The 24,846-nt window shown below is 46.6% G+C and overlaps 1 protein-coding gene across 1 annotated transcript in view; it reads left to right on the top strand.

Moving 5' to 3' along the window:
- Window positions 1-24,846, top strand: part of si:dkey-22o22.2 (neural-cadherin) — a 99,806-nt gene that overhangs the window by 32,294 nt on the left and 42,666 nt on the right. The window contains exons 2-10 of the mRNA XM_061081983.1: window positions 3,365-3,553; window positions 5,579-5,804; window positions 7,120-7,324; window positions 18,339-18,450; window positions 19,582-19,831; window positions 20,029-20,171; window positions 22,368-22,540; window positions 22,636-22,804; window positions 22,894-23,064. Of these exons, the coding sequence (XP_060937966.1) occupies window positions 3,365-3,553; window positions 5,579-5,804; window positions 7,120-7,324; window positions 18,339-18,450; window positions 19,582-19,831; window positions 20,029-20,171; window positions 22,368-22,540; window positions 22,636-22,804; window positions 22,894-23,064 (1,638 nt within the window). The remainder of the gene's footprint in view (window positions 1-3,364; window positions 3,554-5,578; window positions 5,805-7,119; window positions 7,325-18,338; window positions 18,451-19,581; window positions 19,832-20,028; window positions 20,172-22,367; window positions 22,541-22,635; window positions 22,805-22,893; window positions 23,065-24,846) is intronic.

Raw genomic sequence — 24,846 nt, 5'->3', positions numbered from 1 at the left:
GGACATGTGAGGCGGTTTCACAACTGATGGAGCTGCCTCCATGACAGGAAAAAACTAGGGGGTTGTGAGGCGCAGAATGCAACTTGGAACCATTATTTTTTGCGTGAAATTACATCAAAAACACAATAACTCAAAGAAAGAAACTGCAAATAAAATCAAAAACTGAAAACACGTGACATGTCACTGTGTTGCGTGCCTCCTGACGTTGTTTCGATCCTCTTGGGTCTTCACTAGGTCTTATAAGGCACATGAAAAAGCAATATATTTCTGTTTGCGCTGCCTCCTTCACCTCCTTCATCACCTTCTCCTCCTTCACCACCTCCTCCTCCTCCTCCTCCTCCTCCTCCTCCTCCTCCTCCTCCTCTTCCTCCTTCATCACCTCCTCCTCCTCCTCCTCCTCCTCTTTCATTGGCTCCTCCACCTCCTTCATCACCTCCTCCTCCTCCTCCTCCTTCATCACCTCCTCCTCCTCCTCTTTCATCGGATACTCCTCCTCCTCTTTCATCACCTCCTCCTCCTCGTCCTTCATCACCTCCTCCTCCTCCTCCTCCTCCTCCTCCTCCTCTTTCATCGGCTCCTCCTCCTCCTCCTCCTTAATCCCCTCCTCCTCCTCCTCCTCCTCTTTCATCGGCTCCACCTCCTCCTCGTCCTTCATCACCTCCTCCTCCTTCATCACCTCCTCCTCCTCCTCCTCCTCTTTCATCGGCTCCTCCTCCTCCTCCTCCTCCTCCTCTTTCATTGGCTCCTCCTCCTTCATCACCTCCTCCTCGTCCTTCATCACCTCCTCCTCCTCCTCCTCCTCCTCTTTCATCAGCTCCTCTTTCATCAGCTCCTCCTCCTCCTCCTCCTCTTTCATCGGATACTCCTCCTCCTCTTTCATCACCTCCTCCTCTACGTCCTTCATCACCTCCTCCTCCTCCTTCATCACCTCCTCCTCCTCCTCCTCTTTCATCGGCTCCTCTTCCTCCTCCTCCTTAATCCCCTCCTCCTCCTCCTCCTCTTTCATCGGCTCCTCCTCCTCCTCGTCCTTCATCACCTCCTCCTCCTCCTTCATCACCTCCTCCTCCTCCTCCTCCTCCTTCATCACCTCCTCCTCCTCCTCCTCCTCCTCTTTCATCAGCTCCTCTTTCATCACCTCCTCCTCCTCCTCCTCCTCTTTCATCAGCTCCTCTTTCATCAGCTCCTCCTCCTCCTCCTCCTCTTTCATCGGATACTCCTCCTCCTCTTTCATCACCTCCTCCTCTACGTCCTTCATCACCTCCTCCTCCTCCTTCATCACCTCCTCCTCCTCCTCCTCCTCCTCCTCCTCTTTCATCGGCTCCTCTTCCTCCTCCTCCTTAATCCCCTCCTCCTCCTCCTCCTCTTTCATCGGCTCCTCCTCCTCCTCCTCGTCCTTCATCACCTCCTCCTCCTCCTTCATCACCTCCTCCTCCTCCTCCTCCTCCTTCATCACCTCCTCCTCCTCCTCTTTCATCAGCTCCTCCTTCTCCTCCTCCTTCATCACCTCCTCCTCCTCCTCCTCCTCCTCCTCCTCCTCCTCCTCCTCCTCCTCCATCACCTCCTCCTCCTCCTCCTTCATCACCTCCTCCTCCTCCTCCTCCTTCATCACCTCCTCCTCCTCCTCCTCCTCCTTCATCACCTCCTCCTCCTCCTCCTCCTTCATCACCTCCTCCTCCTCCTCCTCCTCCTCCTCCTCCTCCTCCTCCTCCTTCATTGCATCAGCCTGTGTTGTTATATCTTGTTATTTTCAGAAATGCTTTGGCCTGAATGAACATGAACTTACATGTAAGTTTAAAGGTCTTTGCAGACTCTGTATTTTTTTATGAGAAATATTAAAACCTCACGTTGTGTCAGTGAACGTTTTCAGAACCGGTTTGTTGTGATTTTCACTCCGACTGGTTCCAGATGTTTCAGCTGTTCAGCGTCAACCAATCACAGACGAGTTCTGTTTGATGTTCGGTCTCTTGGAAACGGGTTCGATCAGATCCTTGATCAGAAGATGAATTTAAATCCATCTACGATAAATACAGACTTGCTGTGTTTTATACAGTTTTTACCTCCTCTGTCTGTCTGCTCCTCATCCCCCTTTTCTTCTTCTTCTCTCTGAAGTGAAGTTCTCTCTTGTTGTTGGAGCTGTTGTCTTCATCACGGCTGTGAAACGACTCCGGAGCCAAAACAACAGCGAAGCAGCTTCGAACCAAACAAATCCCTCTGAACGCCGACTTGAAACAGGACACGAAAACCTGTGTGTGTGTGTGTGTGTGTGTGTGTGTGTGTGTGTGTGTGTGTGTGTGTGTGTGTGTGTGTGTGTGTGTGTGTGTGTGTGTGTGTGTGTGTGTGATCTCCTGCTGGGGGGATGTTCACGTGTGATCTTCTGAAAGTTGTGTTGTTTTATTTTGGAGGAGCTGCATGTTTTCTCTCGTCCTCGTCCTTCACGCTCGTCTTGTTGAGAGACATCACGGCGGCAGCGGTACAGAGACGTCTCCTCGTCTCCTCGTCTCCTCGTCTCCTTGTCTCCTTGTCTCCTTGTCTCCTTGTCTCCTTTGAGTGAGAGCGACTCGGCGGGCGCCTCGTGGGAACACGTGGCGCCCGCCGAGCCATCAGGCGTCTGCACTACAAAGCTCCGACAGCAGCCGGCTGCGGTGGAAGATAATAAAAGCAAACAGCAACTAAAATACACAAAACAACATTTGTTTCCAGACGTTTTGAAGCCAAACTGAAATAGATACGATTCAAATCAACACGTTGGTTTCCGTTGTTAGTTCGCTGTCTCGAACAGATTTTATTTACACCAGCGTTTTATTTTCTCTGTGATGATTTCAGTGAATCTCAGTGGAGAACAACTTCCTCAGGACTGTTTCACAACTTGTTTGGTGCAAACTATAAACTTCTCAGTTTAATCTCAACCTAAATATCAGGGGTGAAAGGTTCCTCAGACCAGTTCAAACCAGTTCAGACCGGTTCTATATTAAAAGCTCATTTCTGTAATGTTCCTTCATGAAAAAACAGAAATGTCAGATTTCCATCATATTTTTAATCATTTGAGCTTCGTCTCTTTTTTTATCCAGAGAGATTTCATAAACATCCAGAAATATCTAAATGAACATTTTCACATGTAAACAGGAGCAGTTGGATTTCTGGTGTTTCCCTCTGAGTCAGTGTGTGTTTCAGTGTGTGTTTCAGTGTGTGTGTGTTGATTCATCCAGTTGTTCTTCTCTTCTCTCAGTTCACAATTTTTCACCGAACTCGACTTCGTTGTTTCACCTGTTTTTCTTCTTCTAGTGGAACTGCAGCTTTACGAGCGTAAACCGTCTTATATTAAAACACAGTGACTCAATATGAATATGAACCCCTCCTCCTGCAGGTGAGGACTGGTACCTGAGCAGACTGACGCTGAGCATGCCCAGTCAGGCCGACCTGCAGTGGGCCATGTTCCCCTCGCCCTACCTGGGCACCGTGGGGCCCGACGCCGCGCCCGGCGCAGCAGTGTACCGGCTGTTGGCACGGCAACGAGACGGGACGCAGGCACAGGCCCAGTTCCTCCTGCTGGACGGTGAGTGTTGGTCTTTCTCCTTTCTTTTTTCTTCCTTATAGTCACACTTTAATTAACAAACACACTTTTGGCCACGTCGTATATCCGATTACTTCAGAATCCTTGGAACCGGAGCCCGAGCCTCTAGTGATGAAACCCAACGTTTGTTTTTCGTGACACAACTTCCTCCTGTCGTGTTTTCCTCCGTGAATGTGCTGCAGCTCTGATCTCCTGCTGGTATCTGTGACGAGGTGAGGAGGTCCGCTGCAGCTCCGCCAGGCGTCCTGTGACAAACCTGTTCGTGTTCAAAGCTCTGATTTATAAATACAATATGACTTGTTGAATTTCAATTAGCATCAAGTTTGAGAGGGGAGAGAAAAACGTACATAAACGGCGTGGAGCTGCACTGTTAATCGCTCCCTGGGGCGGAGAAGGCGTCAGATTCAGGAATAATAGGAAAGTCTCTTGAGAGAAGGGGGGGGGGGGGGACGCTGCCCCCGGCCGTGGGTTTTTATTTTTTACATGTTTTTTTTCCAGGAGAAGAAGAAGAGAAGGAGGAAGGAGAGATATTTCAGGAGCTAATTCATAATGCTTTCATATTAAGAGCCTGTGACTTCCCTTTGGCATAATGTGACTACATGTGCACTGACAAATAATCCAATAATTTACATTAAAAATGTTTTTTAATATCATGCCAACATGGAAATATATTCACACAGAGTGGGTGGAGCCAATTAGTGACATTAATGTGATTTTACTCAGTTTGAAGATTTTAAATTTACACTTTACACGCAGTGGAGGGGGTGAAGCTGTAAAACTCATTTTAAAATAATGAGATTTTTATTAAAGCTTCTCTATTGTTGCTGCAGGAAGAACAAATTCTAATGATGTTTTTTATTGGTCGTTAAGTTGACTGAAAACTTCCAAAATAATTCACAATGTAACGTCACCTTCACGTCAGTTACGACCACAGACTGTAAAGAGAGATGGACGTCTCTGTCGCCCCCTGGTGTCTGGCTGCAGTACAGGTCATGATTCTCCTCCATGTTAGCAGATAGTTTAGATTCTTATCTCATGATGTTTTTGACGTCATGATTGACAGCTGAGACGGACTCGAGATTGGTCGATTGGTAAAAAAAAAAAATTGTATTCTCATTTTCAGAGTTTTATAAAAAACATAACATAAAAAAAAGGAATGTTGGTAATTTGTAATAAAAGCTTTTAGATTGTATCTGTAGAAGTGGAATTCAGACTCGAGTCCAAAATTATAACGTCTCCACAAATAGACTCGTCTCAGGAGAAGATGATTGACAGGTCGGATGCAGCTGCTGGTTCAAAACCCTCTGGTCAACAGCTGAGGATTCTTCTCCTCCGTCTCTCCTCTTTTCTATTCTTCTCTCATTCATCCACATCCTCTCCTCCGTCCTCTCACTGTTCTTCATCCTCTCCTCCGTCCTCTCCCTCTCTCCTGTGTCCTTTGATCCTCTCTCATCCTCTCTACTCTTTTCTTTCCATTTTTCTCCCCAGTCTTTTTCACGAGTTTTCAAAGAACGATAAACAGCTCGAATTATAATTTTATTCTTGTAATATTACTTTATTTTCATAAATTTTCTTTCTACAATACCTATTCCTACAAACTGGTCCAGACAATGGCAGATTATCACATGGGTGAAATAAGTAAGTGCAAAATTATCATCAAGTCAAAAAACCAAACAAGTGAATTGTTAAATTGGGAGATGGGTTTCGATCTCTCATTGTTATAAAAACATCTCCCCAGCGTCAGATACAAACAAACAAAACTATAAAAACTCTTCATTCAAACAATCTTTCAAAATAATTAAATTGCTGTAAATTAAATCTTTCTATCGTTCCTGATCAGAGACGATGGATTTGAGTTCAGGTTGATAACTTACACACAATTTGTTTTAAATCATTCTAGAGAAACAACCCACATCTGCAACATCAAATGAAACATAAAACGGGATTTAAAGGCAAATTGATGAAGACACATTCGCTCGTCCTCTCTCTCCCCTCTCGCCCGCCCAGGTGGGGACGAGTGCTTCGAGGTGGACCGTCGCTCCGGTGAGATCCGGACCACCGGACGACCTCTGACCCCCAGTAAGGAGTATCTGCTGCGGGTGCAGGCCGTGGACGAGCACGGACGTAAAGGGGCGTCGGCCACGGTTGCCATCCTGGCCGGTTACCGGCCGCCGCAGTTCACCAACGCCACCTACAGTCTGGACGTAGCAGAGAACACAGCGGTCGGACAATCGTGAGTCATCGAGCCGTCTGGAGTCGTGTGCTGAACACTGACAGGTCATGTGACCCTGTGGTGTTGTGTGTACAGATAAGTACACAAGACAAGTACTGGCAGTGAACGCAGCACATGTACTGTTGTGTCTGATCATATTAGTATTAGTGAGATTCTCAGCTGTCTGTGTGTTGAGGAACTGACGTGTGTGTTTGTGTCTTCGTCCTCCACATTCAGATATTACTGCATTTACATTCCACTGCTTCAGAAGTGTGTGTGTGTGTGTTTGTGTGTGTGTGTGTGTGTGTGTGTGTGTGTGTGTGTGTGTGTGTGTGTGTGTGTGTGTGTGTGTGTGTGTGTGTGTGTGTGTGTGTGTGTGTGTGTGTGTGTGTGTGTGTGTGTGTGTGTGTGTTTGTGTGTGTGTGTGTGTGTGTCTGTGTTCGCATGTCATGTGAGGCATGTAAAGATGAGCCCTGTAAAGCGAGACAAAAGGAAAGAAGAGGGGGGGGTGGGTGGTAGAATGATAGCAGGAGGGAGGAGAAGGATGGAGGGATGAGAGTCAAGGAGGAGAAGAACCAGGGGTGGGGAGTGGGGGGGGTAGATGAAGAGAACGCAGATGTATGAGTGGCCCGAGGCTGAGAATTTGAAAGTGTGGCAAATTCAAATATTTATTAAAAGCGAGGTCTGGATAAACATGAAGGAAGTGTGTGTGTGTGTGTGTGTGTGTGTGTGTGTGTGTGTGTGTGTGTGTGTGTGTGTGTGTGTGTGTGTGTGTGTGTGTGTGTGTGTGTGTGTGTGTGTGTGTGTGTGTCTCCCTCAGGGCTGCTGGTGCACATTGTATTAATATCCAAGTATCCATGCCACCCTGTGAGCTGTGTGTGTGTGTGTGTGTGTGTGTGTGTGTGTGTGTGTGTGTGTGTGTGACTGATGGACCGGGTTGTGCAGAATCAATGAAGCAGATTTAAACTCTGAGCTGCACCAACACGTCACAGCTCGTCCACACGTCTTTAAATCAGTATTCAGTATTCTGTATGTTTATCAGTCTGTGTGGAAACAGGCGTGTTTCCTCCGACCTTTGGTCACGTTCACGCTCCAGGAGAAGATCTGATGAACGCTCACAGCCTCAGGAATCTGAGGTCAAAGTGTCGGTGAAGCTTCGGCAGCAGAAAAACAAAAATTCAGCTTCAGATTTGAGCTTTTTAGCTGAAATTATATTTAGAGCATGTGGTTGATTTATCAGAGATCTCATGATACAGACAGGAGTGACCATCGTCCACAGCAGCTCTGACACGTTCCAGTGATGGTGGTTCCATTAACAGACTCTGTGTTTGTGCAGAGTCGCTGTGGTTCAGGCCGTCTCCTTCCAGAAGAAGAGTCTGTCCTACATGCTGCTGGTGAATCCTGGGAATCTGTTCAGCGTGCACCAGGAGAGCGGAGCGCTCAGCCTCACCCGGGCCGTGGACTACGAGAGCGGCCACCACGTCCACACGCTGCAGGTCCGAGCCGCCGAGCCCGACACCGGCCTCAGCGGCGTGGCAGAGGTACGCACACGCACACGCCACCACACAAACACAAACACAAACACAGACAGAAACACACTCGCACTAACATGTAGGTGGATTTATTCAACGTCTACGTTTAAATTTGAAAACTCATCAACTCTGCTACGGATCCGTCCGGCGTCCACACGGCTGGAGGTTTAGAAACGCTAACGAGACGCTCACACCCTCTTTCTGATCTTTGCTGTCACTACCTTTTCTCTGATTGGTCAGGCTCCTGTCACGTGACCCTGTTGTGTTCGCAGCTGCTGCTCCGTTCAACTCTGTGTTTTACTGTGATACAACTGTTAACATGGAGGAGACGAGTAGTTATAGCATGATCATTTCCAGAGTACCTGAGTGTACTTTGTAGTAATTTCAGCTTCTTCACTGTAAATACTTCTATCAAACTACAACTGCTGTGATTTGCTATTTACTTTTATAGAGTATTTTCCTGATTAATTGAATGTTATCTTCATTGAAAAAAACAGAGCTTTTCTTTGAAAAATAAGGAAATTTCTAAGTGACCCCAAACTTTTGAACGGTAGTGTATATGTCTGTATGTAATAAAAGTGATGGCGCCACCTACTGGCAACAGGAAGTAAGCTTTGTTTTACAACTATCATTCAATTTAAATAACATTTTCACAGTGTGATGTGCAAATGATAGCGTGGACCGTAATGAGCAATTAGCAGGCAAGGTTACACATCGCGTGGCGGACGCAGGAAGTGAAGCGTTTATCTTTGCCGCATTGCGCAACACGCATGCAACACGGAGACGTGCGCTTGGTCATCGATCGCTCTCTCTCCACCGAATATCAGACCAATCGCAGACCAAATGCAAAAAATACTTGTTTATTTTTTTCAAAAAAATGGCAAAAACAAGGATCTAAAAAGGCAAAACAGAATTCCAAAAAATGGAAACACAAAGAGGTTCAAAAATCAGAAATTCAAATAACATATCAGGTAAACAGACCTCAAAAAACTGGCATGGCTTCTCACAGGGAACAAACGAGACAATCCGACAGGGGACAACAGAAAGACTGAGCTTATACAGGAGGAGGAACAAAGGCAAGACACAGGTGAACAAATGAGGCAAACACTCAGGGTGATGATAGGGAACAGGTGAGGGGGACAAAGAGCGGGAAGCAGCAGAGGGCGGAGTCTCCGGACAATAACAGAAAACACATGTCCTGACAACATAAACACAACAAGCACATGACAACATACATAAACAGGGGGAAACACATGGAATAACAAAACACATGCAGGAGGCACAAAGTAAAAAGTCTTAGATCCCCGTGATCTTAACAGTCACACTGTTTAAAGGCAGCTCCACTAAAGGTAGCTGCCTTTAAACAGTTTGCATAAAGGCAGCAGCTGCTGAGGAGAGGTAAGAACATGTTGCTCTTTTCAATAGTGTGTTAAAACGTGGGAAAAGAGGAAGTGAAGGAGAGAGGGAGGAGCAGAGATCTGTTTCTGTTCAGAGGAAGTGAATCTGTTCTACAGTGTCTGGCAGCAGCTGAAATGGAGCAGCAAGAAAATCACCTGGACAGAGAAAGATTCTCCTGTTGGATCTGTCTGGATCTACTGGAGGATCCGGTGACTACTGTCTGTGGACACAGCTACTGTAAGAGCTGTATTAACACCCACTGGGACAGAGAGGAGGAGAGAGGAAGCTACAGCTGTCCTCAGTGTAGACAGACCTTCACACCGAGGCCTGTCCTGGAGACAAACACCATGTTAGCTGATTCACTGGAGTAGATGAAGAAGACTGGACTCCAAGCTGGTCCTGCTGATCACAGCTCTGCTGGACCTGAAGATGTGGCCTGTGATGTCTGCACTGGGAGAAAACGGAAATCTCTCAAGTCCTGTTTGGATTGTTTGGCCTCTTATTGTGAAAGTCACCTCCAGCCTCATCTTCAGTCCCCTCCATTGAAGAAGCACAAGCTGGTGGAGCCCTCGGAGAAGCTCCAGGAGAACATCTGCTCTCGTCACGACGAGGTGATGAAGATGTTCTGCCGCACTGATCAGCAGTGTATCTGTTATCTCTGCTCTGTGGAGGAACATAAAGACCACGACACAGTGTCAGCTGCAGCAGAAAGGACTGAGAGGCAGAGAGAGCTCGGGCTGAGGAGACAAACAATCCAGCAGAGAGTCCAGGACAGAGAGAAAGACCTGAAGCTGCTTCAACAGGAGGAGGAGGCCCTCAATGGCTCTGCTGATAAAGCAGTGGAGGACAGTGAGGAGATCTTCACTGAGCTGATCCGTCTGCTGGAGAAAAGAAGCTCTGATGTGGAGCAGCAGATCAGATCCCAGCAGGAAACTGAACTGAGAGAGCTTCAGGAGAGACAGGAGCAGGAGATCACTGAGCTGAAGAGGAAAGTCCATGAACTGAAGCAGCTCTCAGACACAGAGGATCACAACCAGCTTCTACACAACTACCCCTCACTGTCACCACTCAGTGGATCTACACACTCATCCAGCTTCAGGATCCGTCCTCTGAGGGACTTTGAGGACGTGACAGCAGCTGTGTCACAGGTCAGAGGTCGACTACAGGACATTCTGAGTGAGACAGAGACAGAGATTTTACAGATTGTGTCTCAAGTGGATGTTTCACTGCCACAACCAGAGACCAGATCTGACTTCCTAAGATATTCACAGGAAATCAGACTGGATCCAAACACAGTGTACAAACGTCTGTTATTATCTGAGGGAAACAGAAAAGTAACATTAAATGGAGAACAGTCTTATTCTGATCACCCAGACAGATTCACTGTTATGTGGCAGGTCCTGAGTAGAGAGAGTCTGACTGGACTTTGTTACTGGGAGGTGGAGGTGGGGGTAGGGGAGGGGGAGGGAGGAGTTGATGTAGCAGTCACATACAAGAATATCAGCAGAGCAGGAGACACACGTGAATGTTTATTTGGATACAATGATAAATCTTGGTCATTAGCTTTTGATGATGACAGTTATTACTTTTATTACAACAACATCAAGACTCGAGTGTCAGGTCCCGAGTCCTCCAGACTAGGAGTGTACCTGGATCACAGTGCAGGTGTTCTGTCCTTCTACAGCGTCTCTGACACCATGACTCTCCTCCACAGAGTCCAGACCACATTCACTCAGCCTCTCTATGCTGGAGTTGGGGTTTGTTGGATTAGAGCCACAGCTGAGTTCTGTAAACTCAAATAGACTCGAGTCATTAAAAGCAGTGATTTAGATTCTGTGATTAAATCTTTAACTTCTTTTGTCTCCATTTTGTTGATCAAAGTTTGTCGTGGTGACGTTTCTGCTCCGCACAGAGATCAGCTGTCAATCAAACACTGACCTTTCTTTATTACACATATTTAGTTCTCACTTTGTAAAGACAGAAATCTATAATCACACTGACATGAATGTGTTTGAAAGAACCCGACACCGAGCGGTGGGAGGACCTGTTGTATTTCGAAGGACTTGCATTTCCATTTTGGGCTTTTTCAGGGCGAAATTGCTGTAACTTCGGTGTTCAAGGTTCAACTTCCCTCAAACTACATGTGTGTAGCAACAGCAAACCGCATGGAATGCGTACACGTGCACTTGGTCATCGATCGTTCTCTCCACCGACCACCACAGGCTCCACCGTGCGGGTGGTCGGGCCCGCCAGTGCTACAACGTAGCCCTTGTTATTAATAATTTCTTTAGCTGTTACAGAAAATATTTGGAGAGGATAAAAAACTGCAACAGACATCGATCTCACACATCATCAGTGTGTTACAGTGTGAATGGGTTTCAAACCTCCTGGGGGGGGGGTGTCAACTCAGTGAGGTGGGTGGTAACCCCCCCCAAATAATCAGCCCAGCTCTCAGACTCACGTTCAGAAAGGATCCGACCCTTGACTCCTGCAGACGCAGCTCTCTGATGAAACCTCATTAATTGTGAATGAGAGAAAATGAGACGAGTAGTTATAGCATGATCATTTCCAGAGTACCTGAGTGTACTTTGTAGTAATTTCAGCTTCTTCACTGTAAATACTTCTATCAATCTACAACTGCTGTGATTTGCTATTTTCTTTTATAGAGTGTTTTCCTGATTAATTGAATGTTATCTTCATTGAAAAAAACAGAGCTTTTCTTTGAAAAATAAGGAAATTTCTAAGTGACCCCAAACTTTTGAACGGTAGTGTATATGTCTATATGTAATAAAAGTGATGGCGCCACCTACTGGCAACAGGAAGTAAGCTTTGTTTTACAACTATCATTCAATTTAAATAACATTTTCACAGTGTGATGTGCAAATGATAGCGTGGACCGTAATGAGCAATTAGCAGGCAAGGTTACACATCGCGTGGCGGACGCAGGAAGTGAAGCGTTTATCTTTGCCGCATTGCGCAACACGCATGCAACACGAAGACGTGCGCTTGGTCATCGATCGCTCTCTCTCCACCGACCGCAACAGGCTTCAACGTGCGGGTGCTCGTTTGGATTCTGTTGTTTTTTCTTATTTTGTCGTTTCTATTGTTTTAATAAAACTTATTAGGGCCCGAGCACCTGCAGGAGGAGGCCCCATCGAAATTGTAAGGATTTTCCCCATTATAATTATTATTTGCCATTTTGGGCTTTTTCAGGGCCTAGACCAGGGGTGTCCAAACTACGGCCCGCGGGCCAACTGCGTCTGCCATCCACTTTTAGTTGCCCGCATCAAAGTCTAAAAATATAACAGTATGTCACACTGTTTAAAGGCAGCTCCACTAAAGGTAGCTGCCTTTAAACAGTTTGCATAAAGGCAGCAGCTGCTGAGGAGAGGTAAGAACATGTTGCTCTTTTCATTAGTGTGTTAAAACGTGGGAAAAGAGGAAGTGAAGGAGAGAGGGAGGAGCAGAGATCTGTTTCTGTTCAGAGGAAGTGAATCTGTTCTTCAGTGTCTGGCAGCAGCTGAAATGGAGCAGCAAGAAAATCACCTGGAAAGAGAAAGATTCTCCTGTTGGATCTGTCTGGATCTACTGGAGGATCCGGTGACTACTGTCTGTGGACACAGCTTCTGTAAGAGCTGTATTAACACCCACTGGGACAAAGAGGAGGAGAGAGGAAGCTACAGCTGTCCTCAGTGTAGACAGACCTTCACACCGAGGCCTGTCCTGGAGACAAACACCATGTTAGCTGATTCACTGGAGGAGCTGAAGAAGACTGGACTCCAAGCTGCTCCTGCTGATCACAGCTCTGCTGGACCTGAAGATGTGGCCTGTGATGTCTGCACTGGGAGAAAACTGAAAGCTCTCAAATCCTGTTTGGTTTGTTTGGCCTCTTATTGTGAAAAACACCTCCAGCCTCATCTTCAGTCCCCTCCATTGAAGAAGCACAAGCTGGTGGAGCCCTCGGAGAAGATCCAGGAGAACATCTGCTCTCGTCACTACGAGCTGATGAAGATGTTCTGTCGCACTGATCAGCAGTGTATCTGTTACCGCTGCTCTGTGGAGGAACATAAAGACCACGACACAGTGTCAGCTGCAGCAGAAAGGACTGAGAGGCAGAGAGAGCTCAGGCTGAGGAGACAAACAATCCAGCAGAGAGTCCAGGACAGAGAGAAAGACCTGAAGCTGCTTCAACAAGAGGAGGAGGCCCTCAATGGCTCTGCTGATAAAGCAGTGGAGGACAGTGAGGAGATCTTCACTGAGATGATCCGTCTGCTGGAGAAAAGAAGCTCTGATGTGGAGCAGCAGATCAGATCCCAGCAGGAAACTGAACTGAGAGAGCTTCAGGAGAGACAGGAGCAGGAGATCACTGAGCTAAAGAGGAAAGTCCATGAACTGAAGCAGCTCTCAGACACAGAGGATCACAACCAGCTTCTACACAACTACCCCTCACTGTCACCACTCAGTGGATCTACACACTCATCCAGCATCAGGATCCGTCCTCTGAGGAACTTTGAGGACGTGACAGCAGCTGTGTCACAGGTCAGAGGTCGACTACAGGACATTCTGAGTGAGACAGAGACAGAGATTTTACAGATTGTGTCTCAAGTGAATGTTTCACTGCCACAACCAGAGACCAGATCTGACTTCCTAAGATATTCACAGGAAATCAGACTGGATCCAAACACAGTGTACAAACATCTGTTATTATCTAAGGGAAACAGAAAAGTAACATTAAATGGAGAACAGTCTTATTCTGATCACCCAGACAGATTTACTGTTATGTGGCAGGTCCTGAGTAGAGAGAGTCTGACTGGACGTTGTTACTGGGAGGTGGAGGTGGGGGTGGGGGAGGGGGAGGGAGGAGTTGATGTAGCAGTCGCATACAAGAATATCAGCAGAGCAGGAGACACACGTGAATGTTTATTTGGAAACAATGATAAATCTTGGTCATTAGCTTTTGATGATGACAGTTATTACTTTTATTACAACAACATCGAGACTCCAGTGTCAGGTCCTGTGTCCTCCAGACTAGGAGTGTACCTGGATCACAGTGCAGGTGTTCTGTCCTTCTACAGCGTCTCTGACACCATGACTCTCCTCCACAGAGTCCAGACCACATTCACTCAGCCTCTCTATGCTGGAGTTGGGGTTTATTGGATTAGAGCCACAGCTGAGTTCTGTAAACTCAAATAGACTCGAGTCATTAAAAGCAGTGATTTAGATTCTGTGATCAAACCTTTAACTTCTTTTGTCTCCATGTTTGTTGATCAAAGTTTGTCGTGGTGACGTTTCTGCTCCGCACAGAGATCAGCTGTCAATCAAACACTGACCTTTCTTTATTACACATATTTAGTTCTCACTTTGTAAAGACAGAAATCTATAATTACACTGACATGAATGTGTTTGAAAGAACCCGACACCGAGCGGTGGGAGGCCCTGTTGTATTTCGAAAGACTTGCATTTCCATTTTGGGCTTTTTCAGGGCGAAATTGCTGTAACTTCGGTGTTCAAGGTTCAACTTCCCTCAAACTACATGTGTGTAGCAACAGCAAACCCCATGGAATGCGGACACGTGCACTTGGTCATCGATCGTTCTCTCCACCTACCACCGCAGGCTCCAACGTGCAGGAAACTGCAGGAAACTGAACTGAGAGAGCTTCAGGAGAGACAGGAGCAGGAGATCACTGAGCTGAAGAGGAAAGTCCATGAACTGAAGCAGCTCTCAGACACAGAGGATCACAACCAGCTTCTACACAACTACCCCTCACTGTCACCACTCGGTGGATCTACTCATCCAGCATCAGGATCCGTCCTCTGAGGAACTTTGAGGACGTGACAACAGCTGTGTCCCAGGTCAAAGGTCGACTACAGGACATTCTGAGTGAGACAGAGACAGAGATTTTACAGATTGTGTCTCAAGTGGATGTTTCACTGCCGCAACCAGAGACCAGATCTGACTTCCTAAGATATTCACAGGAAATCACACTGGATCCAAACACAGTGTACAAACATCTGTTATTATCTAAGGGAAACAGAAAAGTAACATTAAATGGAGAACAGTCTTATTCTGATCACCCAGACAGATTCACTGTTATGTGGCAGGTCCTGAGTAGAGAGAGTCTGACTGGACGTTGTTACTGGGAGGTGGAGGTGGGGGTGGGGGAGGGGGAGGGGGAGGGAGGAGTTGATGTAGCAGTCGCATACAAGAATATCAGCAGAGCAGGAGACCCACGTGAATGTATATTTGGATTCAATAAAAAATCTTGGTCATTAGCTTTTGAAAATGACAGTTATATCTTTCGTTACAACAGGATCAAGACTCGAATGTCAGGTCCTTGGTCCACCAGAGTAGGAGTGTACCTGGATCACAGTGCAGGTGTTCTGTCCTTCTACAGCGTCTCTGACACCATGACTCTCTCTCTCTCTATGCTGGAGTTGGGGTTTGTTGGATTAGAGCCACAGCTGAGTTCTGTAAACTCAAATAGACTTGGGTCATTAAAAGCAGTGATTTAGATTCTGTGATTAAACCTTTAACTTCTTTTGTCTCCATGTTTGTTGATTAAAGTTTGTCGTGGTGACGTTTCTGCTCCGCACAGAGATCAGCTGTCAACCAAACACTGACCTTCCTTTATCACACATATTTAGTTCTCACTTTGTAAAGACAGAAATCTATAATCACACTGACATGAATGTGTTTGAAAGAACCCGACACCGAGCGGTGGGAGGACCTGTTGTATTTCGAAGGACTTGCATTTCCATTTTGGGCTTTTTCAGGGCGAAACTGCTGTAACTTCGGTGTTCAAGGTTCAACTTCCCTCAAACTACATGTGTGTAGCAACAGCAAACCGCATGGAATGCGTACACGTGCACTTGGTCATCGATCGTTCTCTCCACCGACCACCACAGGCTCCAACGTGCGGGTGGTCGGGCCCGCCAGTGCTACAACGTAGCCCTTGTTATTAATAATTTCTTTAGCTGTTACAGAAAATATTTGGAGAGGATAAAAAACTGCAACAGACATCGATCTCACACATCATCAGTGTGTTACAGTGTGAATGGGTTTCAAACCTCCTGGGGGGGGGGGGGGTGTCAACTCAGTGAGGTAGGTGGTAACCCCCCCCAAATAAACAGCCCAGCTCGCAGACTCACGTTCAGAAAGGATCCGACCCTTGACTCCTGCAGACGCAGCTCTCTGATGAAACCTCATTAATTGTGAATGAGAGAAAAAGTGCAGCGGCCGAATCCGACGCTGTGATGCAACTCCTCGGTTTCCTGTTTCCTGCTCGTCATCAGATCGCAGCTCAGCGGGTTCGTCTGCTTTCCGTCCTGTGAAGCTGCTGCTGAGGAAAACTGGGGGAAGCTCACGGATCAAAGCTGCGATCACATGTGATCAGCTCGCAATCAGCAACTTTGAGCTCCGTTAACTTTGTTACAGAGTTTTACAGCATCAAGGATTATAACACACACACACACACACACACAGTGCTAAGTGCAGAAACCTGGCAGCTAAGCACCGACTCCCATTCTCACGTTAAGCTCTTAAGACTTTATACAGGGGATAGCTACATCTGTAGCTACACACACACACACACACACACACATCTAGAGAAATCCATTATCACCTGCTCCGTGTGTCCAGATGGTTGAGACAGACACAAAATAGTTTCTCAACTACCAGCATCCCCCAGAGGTCCCTGCTGCTCTATAAGCTCCACTGGCTAATTCACTCTAAAGGGTGTGTGTGTGTGCGCGCGTCTGTGTGTGTGTGTGCCTGTGTCTGACGTTTGTGTTGCCTTCAGCTTTTAAAGACATTCTAAATCTCATCCCTTTCCATCTTCACAGCTTCGTACTTCACTGACGTCTTCCAGCGTCGGATCACTCACTTTGTTACCCCCCCCCCCAGGACTGTGCAGTACTGTTGAGTACTGTAGGACTGTGGAGTACTGTAGTACTGTGGAGTGCTGTAGTACTGTGTACTACACAGTGTGTAGTACTGTAGTACTGTTGAGTACTGTAGGACTGTGGAGTACTGTTGAGTACTGTAGTACTGTGTAGTACTGTTGAGTACTGTAGGACTGTGTAGTACTGTTGAGTACTGTATTACTGTGTAGTACTGTTGAGTACTGTAGTACTGTGTAGTACTGATGAGTACTGTAGGACTGTGTAGTACTGTTGAGTACTGTAGTACCGTGTAGTACTGTTGAGTACTGTGTAGTTCTGTTGAGTACTGTAGGACTGTGGAGTACTGTTGAGTACTGTAGGACTGTGGAGTACTGTTGAGTACTGTAGTACTGTGTAGTACTGATGGGTACTGTAGGACTGTGTAGTACTGTTGAGTACTGTAGTACTGTGTAGTACTGTTGAGTACTGTGTAGTTCTGTTGAGTACTGTAGGACTGTGGAGTACTGTTGAGTACTGTAGTATTGTGTAGTACTGTTGAGTACTGTAGGACTGTGGAGTACTGTTGAGTACTGTAGTACTGTGGAGTACTGTTGAGTACTGTAGGACTGGATCTACTGTTGAGTACTGTAGTACTGTGTAGTACTGTTGAGTACTGTAGGACTGTGGAGTACTGCCTCTGAAGGTACTGGTGCTGCTGAGACCCGTCACTGCAGCAGATCCTTTTCACTCTCCGGTGTTTTCTTTCTGCAGAGAAACATTTGTCTTCCACTTTTGACTTTTACAGTATAATTTTTTTTTCTTATTCTTCTTTCTTCTGAATATCAATCGATTAAAATCCGAATTTTTTTTCCTGCAACTCACATATTCATGTGTTTGGCCTGAAGTCTGGCTCCACTTGAGTCTTTAAATATTCCGGTCGTGTCTGCAGAACCAGAGCTGCATCCAGATCTCCTGCTGGTTTCCCTCCACTGCTCCAGGTTCTGCGTCCCAGGTCGGGACAGGAGATCTGAGCTCAGGTGGCCGGGACAGGAGATCTGAGCTCAGGTGGCCGGGTCGCCTCTCGCAGGTGGAATCAGAGCTTTTTGGGGATGGAAAATAGCCTTTTGGTTTGAGCTCCAGTGGCGCGGTGGTGAAGTGGAGGAGAACGGAGGCTCAGGATCCGAGCTTTAAAGAGACAGAATGGAAACGAGTTTCTCTGCGTCAACAGGAGACATTTGTCATAAAAACGTCTGCATGAGTTGTTCCGGGAAACAGGAAGTTGGATTCACTAAAGTCAAAGTATAATATTACACAAACAACTTTTCAATAAGATGATGCTGCAGCTCGTCATCAGTCTGTGGCGTTTAGTCCGGACTCTTCATCACTGCACAGAGCAGAGGCAGCAGAACAGGAGGAAGCTTCATCCACTCGACTTCAGTCTCGTTTAATCCCCGTCCAAACCAACGCGCCTGAAAACACACGTCACGTGGAGGTCATGTGACAGGATCCTGACGAATCAGAGAAGGCTACGTCCTGAAAACAGCTGTGAGCGTCTCATCGTTTAAAGTTCAGTCCCTCAGTGCAGTTCATCCTTAGACCAACTTTCATTCAACTGCACATAAACTACACACTCATGAAATGTTCAGAAAACAAAGTGAGTCCAGATCCAGACTTTAATGAGTTCCTGGTCCACGTCTGGTCCTGAACTGATGACACCGGTGATAACATGCAGCGCCCCCTGCAGGTTGTCCTTCATGTAACGGATGAGAACGACTGCACACCTGAGTTCCTCCACTCCATCTACACCAGAGACAACATACCTGAGAGCATCGCACCTGGGAGCTCCCTGCTGCAAGGTAACACACACACACACACACACACACACACACACACACACACACACACAGACTCACTAACGCACACACACACACACACACACAGGAGATGATTTGTGGAGCAGGTTCTACTAAACTATTTGCCCTCTGTCAATGAACACAACATCAGAATATAATTACACCTGGGTACTGTGTGTGGGTGTGTGTGTGTGTGTGTGTGTGTGTGTGTGTGTGTGTGTGTGTGTGTGTGTGTGTGTGTGTCGCTGGCTGTCTGCCTAATAAGAGCAAAGCCTCGCTGAAGTCTGACTGTTTGATCTCAACCAGTCACCAGCAGCTACGACAGATGGTTGTCACACACACACACACACACACACACACACACACACACACACACACACACACACACACACACACACACACACACACACACACACACACACACACACACACACACACACACACACACACAAATGTTCATACATTCATTCAACTCTGTGCAAGCTGACTTATGTAAAATCTCTCTCCCTCCTCTTTCATCTATATTCATCACTTCTTTTGTGCATTTCCTTTCTATTTATTCTCATCTTCTCCTCCTCTTCTCCTCTCCTCCTCTTCTCATCCTCCTCTCTCCTCTCCTCCTCTTCTCCTCTCTCCTCTCTCTCCTCTCTCTCCTCTTCTCCTATTCACCTCTCTCCTCTTCTCCTCTCCTCCTCCTCTCCTCCTCTCCTCCTCTCCTCCTCTTCTCCTCTTCTCTCCCTCTCTCTCCTCTCTCCTCTTCTCTCTCCTCTCTCCTCCTCTTCTCCTCCTCTCCTCCTCTCTCCTCCTCTCCTCCTCTCCTCCTCTCTCCTCTCTTCTCTCTCCTCTCTCCTCTCTCCTCTCTCCTCTCTCCTCTCTCCTCCTCTTCCTCTCTCCTCTCTCCTCTCTCCTCTCTCCTCTCTCCTCTCTCCTCTCTCCTCTCTCCTCTCCTCCTCTTCTCCTCCTCTCTCCTCCTCCTCTCCTCCTCTCTCCTCTCTCTCCTCTCTCCTCCTCTTCTCCTCCTCTTCTCCTCTCCTCCTCTTCTCCTTCTCTCTTCTCCTCTCTCCTCTCCTTCTCCTCCTCTCCTCCTCTTCTCCTCATCTCTCCTCCTCCTCTCCTCCTCTCTCCTCTTCTCAGTTCTAGCCCGGGACTGTGACTCGGGCGTAAACTCGGAAATCTCCTACTTCGTCCACGGCAGCGATTTTGACATCACATCAGGGGGTGTGGTCAGCCCCGCCCACTTCCTGGACTACGAGCGACCCAATCACATCTATGAGTTTGTGGTGGTGGCTGTGGATGCGGGCACGCCCCCCCGCACCGGCACCGCCTCCGTCCGCATCCGAGTCTCCAATAGCAACGATGAGGCGCCCGTCTTCTCCCAGAGCGTGTAGGACAGATCTCCACCTCTACCATGTCTCTGTGTTTTCTCTCCATCTGTCTTCACCTCTCCTCTCTCTCTCTCTCTCTCTCTCTCTGTCTCCTTCTCACTTTCTCTTCTGTTTTGCTCTCATCTCAAGTTTCACGTTTCTTGAACACTTGTTCTTTCTTCACCTGCTCACACGTGTCTCTGTCTCTCTCTGTCAGGTATAAGACCTTCCTCAGTGAGGACGCTGGTCCCGACACGCTGGTCGCCATCGTCCACGCCAATGACCCGGATGGAGATGCCGTCTCCTACGCCATCACCGGTGGCAACGAGGACAGCAACTTCCTGCTGGACAACCAGAAAGGTATCGACCCTCTGTGACGTCAGCTGCGGGTCCGAAGCCTCAGTTTGACATTGTGTACAGCGCCATCTTGTTTTTTTGCAGGGGAAGTACTGGCTCAATAATCAGTGGATTTGATGCTGATCTTTGTTGCTGGAACGCCGTTGTTATTGTCATCGTCAACAACAATATCACACACACACACACACACACACACACACACACACATGCTCACAGATGTATTCAGGTCACTCACACTCACACACATACACACAGTAGAATGAATGTTGCTGTGGTAACAAGTATTTAGGGCTAAAACTCGGTAGCTGTAATAACGCTGTACACACACACACACACACACACACACACACACACACACACACACACAGCCAAACGTGCATAAATAAAAACATGGTTACGCACACATTTATAATCACTAAAGCTCACACACCCAGAAACTGCTCTCTTCTTCTGAATCTGTGTGTGTGTGTGTGTGTGTGTGTGTGTGTGTGTGTGTGTGTGTGTGTGTGACAGACGTTTTAAGATAAACTTTGTGTGCAGTGTTGTGAGTGCAGTCATGTTTTGCATGTTTATCTGTGTGTGTGTGTGTGTGTGTGTGTGTTTGTATCTAAGCCACTGTCACCCAGCATGCACTGCTCCATTGCTCTGCACACACACACACACACACACACACAAACACACACACATGAATCCATGCACAGATATAAACATGAACATTTGCACATAAATGATATATTAAGTCTCTCTCTCAAACACACACATACTCACACACACACACACTCACACACACACACACACACACACACACACACACACACACTCACTCACACACTCACACACACACACACACGGCAGATGGCCTTTGGCTCCGCTCGGCTGTTCTGCTTTGTCACTTCAAAGCGCTGTGAAGTGTTTTCATGTTGTGCGTTCGCTCGCTCTCAGCCTCTCTGTCTCTATTCATGTTGAATAGCTGCTTATTTGTTTGTTTGTTTGTTTGTGTGTTTGTGTGTTTGTGTGTTTGTGTGTTTGCCGCGCTGCTCCGTTGTGCCGATGTGGAAGTGATTGTTAGCGCTGGAAAACCCCGCGTTTGTTTCAGCACTGCGTAATAGAATAACGTGGGGGGGGCAGACCCACAGAGTGTGTGTCTGTTACGCTCTCGTCTCATCAGGATTCAAAACCTCTCTCACAAAGCAGACACACACTTTCTACAGCAAACTGGATGAAAGACAGACGTACAGATTAATAACATTGAAACTTTATCAGATAAAACACTGGAGCTTTAAAATCAACTTTCACAGGTTTTGAGACTGAAATCCAGTTTGTAAATTATTCAACACAGATTATGATTTCGGCTCTGACATCTACTGGAACTATTAAAGTAAAAATTGGTTTGTTTGCAAATGAAACCGAGACAATTCCCACAAATGTATTAAAGTAACGAGCCTGTTTTTAAAATGTGAGGAGGAGAAAGTTCAGATATTTGTGTTAAATGTGGAGTAAAAGTAAAAAGTATTTGTTCTTCTCTGTCCTCTTCTCAACCGGCCGGTTCCTCAGAGCGACACGACCTTCACACGCCTGTGGACAGAAGAGTCTTTAAACTTGTCTTTTGAGAAATGTTTATATTTTCTTCTTGAGTCTCAGCAGCTCCGACCAGATCTGTTCATTATTCTTATATCTACACGTTGGAATCATTTGAAAACAGGTGAATCTGCTAAAATAGGAAATAATTGAACCAGGTGCAAGTTCAAACCAAGAAAAGTTCTCGTACAAAAATCCTTCGTCAGACGAACGATGTGACATCACTGCTCACTTTCATACATCATATGAATTATTTTCAATCGTAAAGTCACGTCATATTGACCAACTCCCAAACTAATGTCTACACTGCCCCCTCATGACTTCTGGTGGTACTGCTCCATTTGCCAAAGCTCATTTCATGAATAATCAAAGTTAAACAAATACAATTGTATCTTAGCTGATTATCGTTTAACGCTAACTTTCCAACGTTCTTTCCGGAATCCACTGAGAGGAAGTCTAATTGTTTTACGTGGAGGTCAATGAAAGTGACAAGCGTCTAAGGGGAGGAGCTTGGCATCTCACTGGAAGTCGTGGACAGATGTGGAAACAACGGACCAAAGGTTTCGTGTGTTTCTAACGTTGAACATGAATGAGACTCTGAACCTCGTGGTGTGTCTGCAGGCATCATCAAGCTGCGGCGAAGCCCCCCCCCCCGGCTGCGAGGGCTTCAGTACGTCCTCAACATCACGGCCACGGACGACAACGCGTCCGGCGGCCCGTTCCCGCTCAGCAGCGCCACCCAGGTCATCGTGGGAATCAACGACATCAACAACAACAAGCCGGTCTTCCAGGAGGTGAACGAGTCTCCTCCTTCTTCTTCTCCTCCACTTTATTCTTAGTTTTTATTCTGCAGCTACTCAAGCGTCTCACTCTCAACTCGTCCTCTCAGTGTCAGAACTACAGCCTGAACGCCGCCGTGCTGGAGAACCAGCCGCCGGGCACGTTCGTGCTGCGCGTCCGGGCGCTCGACGCCGACATGGGGGTCAACGGAGAGGTCAAGTACGGCATCATGCACAGAGACGGCGTGTCGTCAGGTTTCGACATCGATCCCGACACCGGTAAATCCCAGATTAATACGACTGGACTCAACCTATATAATATCATCAAGTGTAACCGTAGCAACCTGTGTGACCTCTGTGTGTGTCAGGCGTCATCACCACGGCGATGAGTTTCGACAGAGAGCGCCAGCGGGAGTTCACGCTGTCGGTGACGGCCACGGATCAGGCCGAGGAGCCGCTGATCGGGATCTGTCCGATCACCGTGGTCGTCTCCGACCAGAACGACAACGACCCCAAGTTCCAGAACAGCCGCTACCAGTGTGAGTCTCAGTTACTGGTACTTCTACTAGTACTTCTACTAGTACTTCTACTAGTACTCTTACTGTTACAGTTTAGAAATGTCCAGCAGTGTCCCCCCCCCCCCCCCCTGCTGCTCATTGAAACCATCGGGGGTCAAACCTCAATCCTTCATGTGTGTGTGTGTGTGTTGGTAAAACAGGAAGTGTTAAGGCGTGTTTTTTTTATCCTATATAATGAGAGAAGCCGATCCAAGATTTTGGTTCAATCAAATGTTTTATTTAAAGATACAATGAAAAGTTATTCATAGCTATGGACAATTATCACAGCCTATGCTAATTAAGTTAGCAGTAGGAAGATGAAAATGGCCCCGAACAGCAGGAGTCGTGTATAGTTATAACAGTAGAATTGATGTGATTGGTTATGAATATTTGGAGGGGAGTCACCGCAAATCACTTCGGATCTCCCTTATTGGTCCAGCCGCAGTCCCACGCCTCTTGTCACCGAATCCAGGAAGTGACAGCGAGCAGCTCTCCGTCATGCACCTACGCTACTCTACCGGTTGCTAGGCAACTCTATCTACCCTGACAGTCTGATGTTGTCTCGTAATTCAGCCTTGAGTAGAAAGTGTCTTGCTCCAGCCATCTCGGCTGCACCAACTTAACCATAACAAACTACAGAATGAAATCAACAAAGTCACTCTGTCCAACCTCGACGACTTATCAGACAGCTCTTGGAACTCTATGTGAGTTTAATGAATCTGATGGAATAACACTTTAATAGAAATGAGAACTAGTGAAACATTAATTCTTAATTTGTAGATTAAACCCTAGGAAGGAAAGATTATTATTAAAATCATTTGTATGATTGCCTAATATATAGCTAAAACTACTTCTATCTTTATTGTTAAGAGTTCTTTCAGACACAACCTATAGTTAAAAGTTTGAAATTCCTAACAGAAGCAGGTGAGAAAGTGTTTGTTTATCAATCTGCATCCTCATAATCCTGGAGAGCTCTTCACGCTGATGAAATATTCGCCGCCGGCTCCCGCGGGTCCGTGTTTGTTTACTGTTCACGCAAATATGTGTTTTGATAAGCGTGTTGTCAGAAGTTGTGCTCGTCAGATTAGAGAAACACACACAGCGGCTCATTAACTATTTAACAGGCAGATTGAAATGTTTCTGGGACATGCATTCATTTACCACTGTGTGTGTGGGTGTGAGTGTGTGTAGGGGGGGTGTGTGTGTGTGGGTGTGAGTGTGGATGTGGGGGGGCATATTGTGGGTTTTCCAGCACAAACAGAGGAACTGATCTGGAAACTGTTTATCCTGCTTGTTGTTTATCTCCCGGCCGACATCAGAATACAGTAGAATCAATATTAGAATAATATTAGAATTCAGCTGAAAGTAAAACTGAATTAAATTTAGACACAGGATCCGTTTTATTTTCCTCTTCACATTGACGAGAGTGTTTGATTCTGACTGTTGTGTCCTCAGATGTTTGGACGGAGATTATTAAAACTCTCACGTAGAAAGAGATCGTTTAGTTTCACATTGTTTTTTAAATAAAATGAGTGTGAATGTTACCTCAGAATGAAATGATTGAAACTAATTATCATCCAGTTTATTAATGTCTGCAGCTGCTTTTATATGGATGTGGTTCTGTGGTGGAGTCACTTTCTGGATTCAGGTCCGAGTCGTTCTGGAGTAAAAAGGATTTCACATCATCTCGGTTTGTCTCAGATCGTCTGCTGAGTTAAAAGATGGTTTAATGGAATCAAGGAGGAAAAATCACAGATATTAACA

This window comes from Limanda limanda, chromosome 11 (assembly GCF_963576545.1).
Source record: "Limanda limanda chromosome 11, fLimLim1.1, whole genome shotgun sequence".
NCBI classification, from domain to species: Eukaryota; Metazoa; Chordata; class Actinopteri; order Pleuronectiformes; family Pleuronectidae; genus Limanda; species Limanda limanda.
This window is presented reverse-complemented; position numbering and strand designations above follow the sequence as displayed.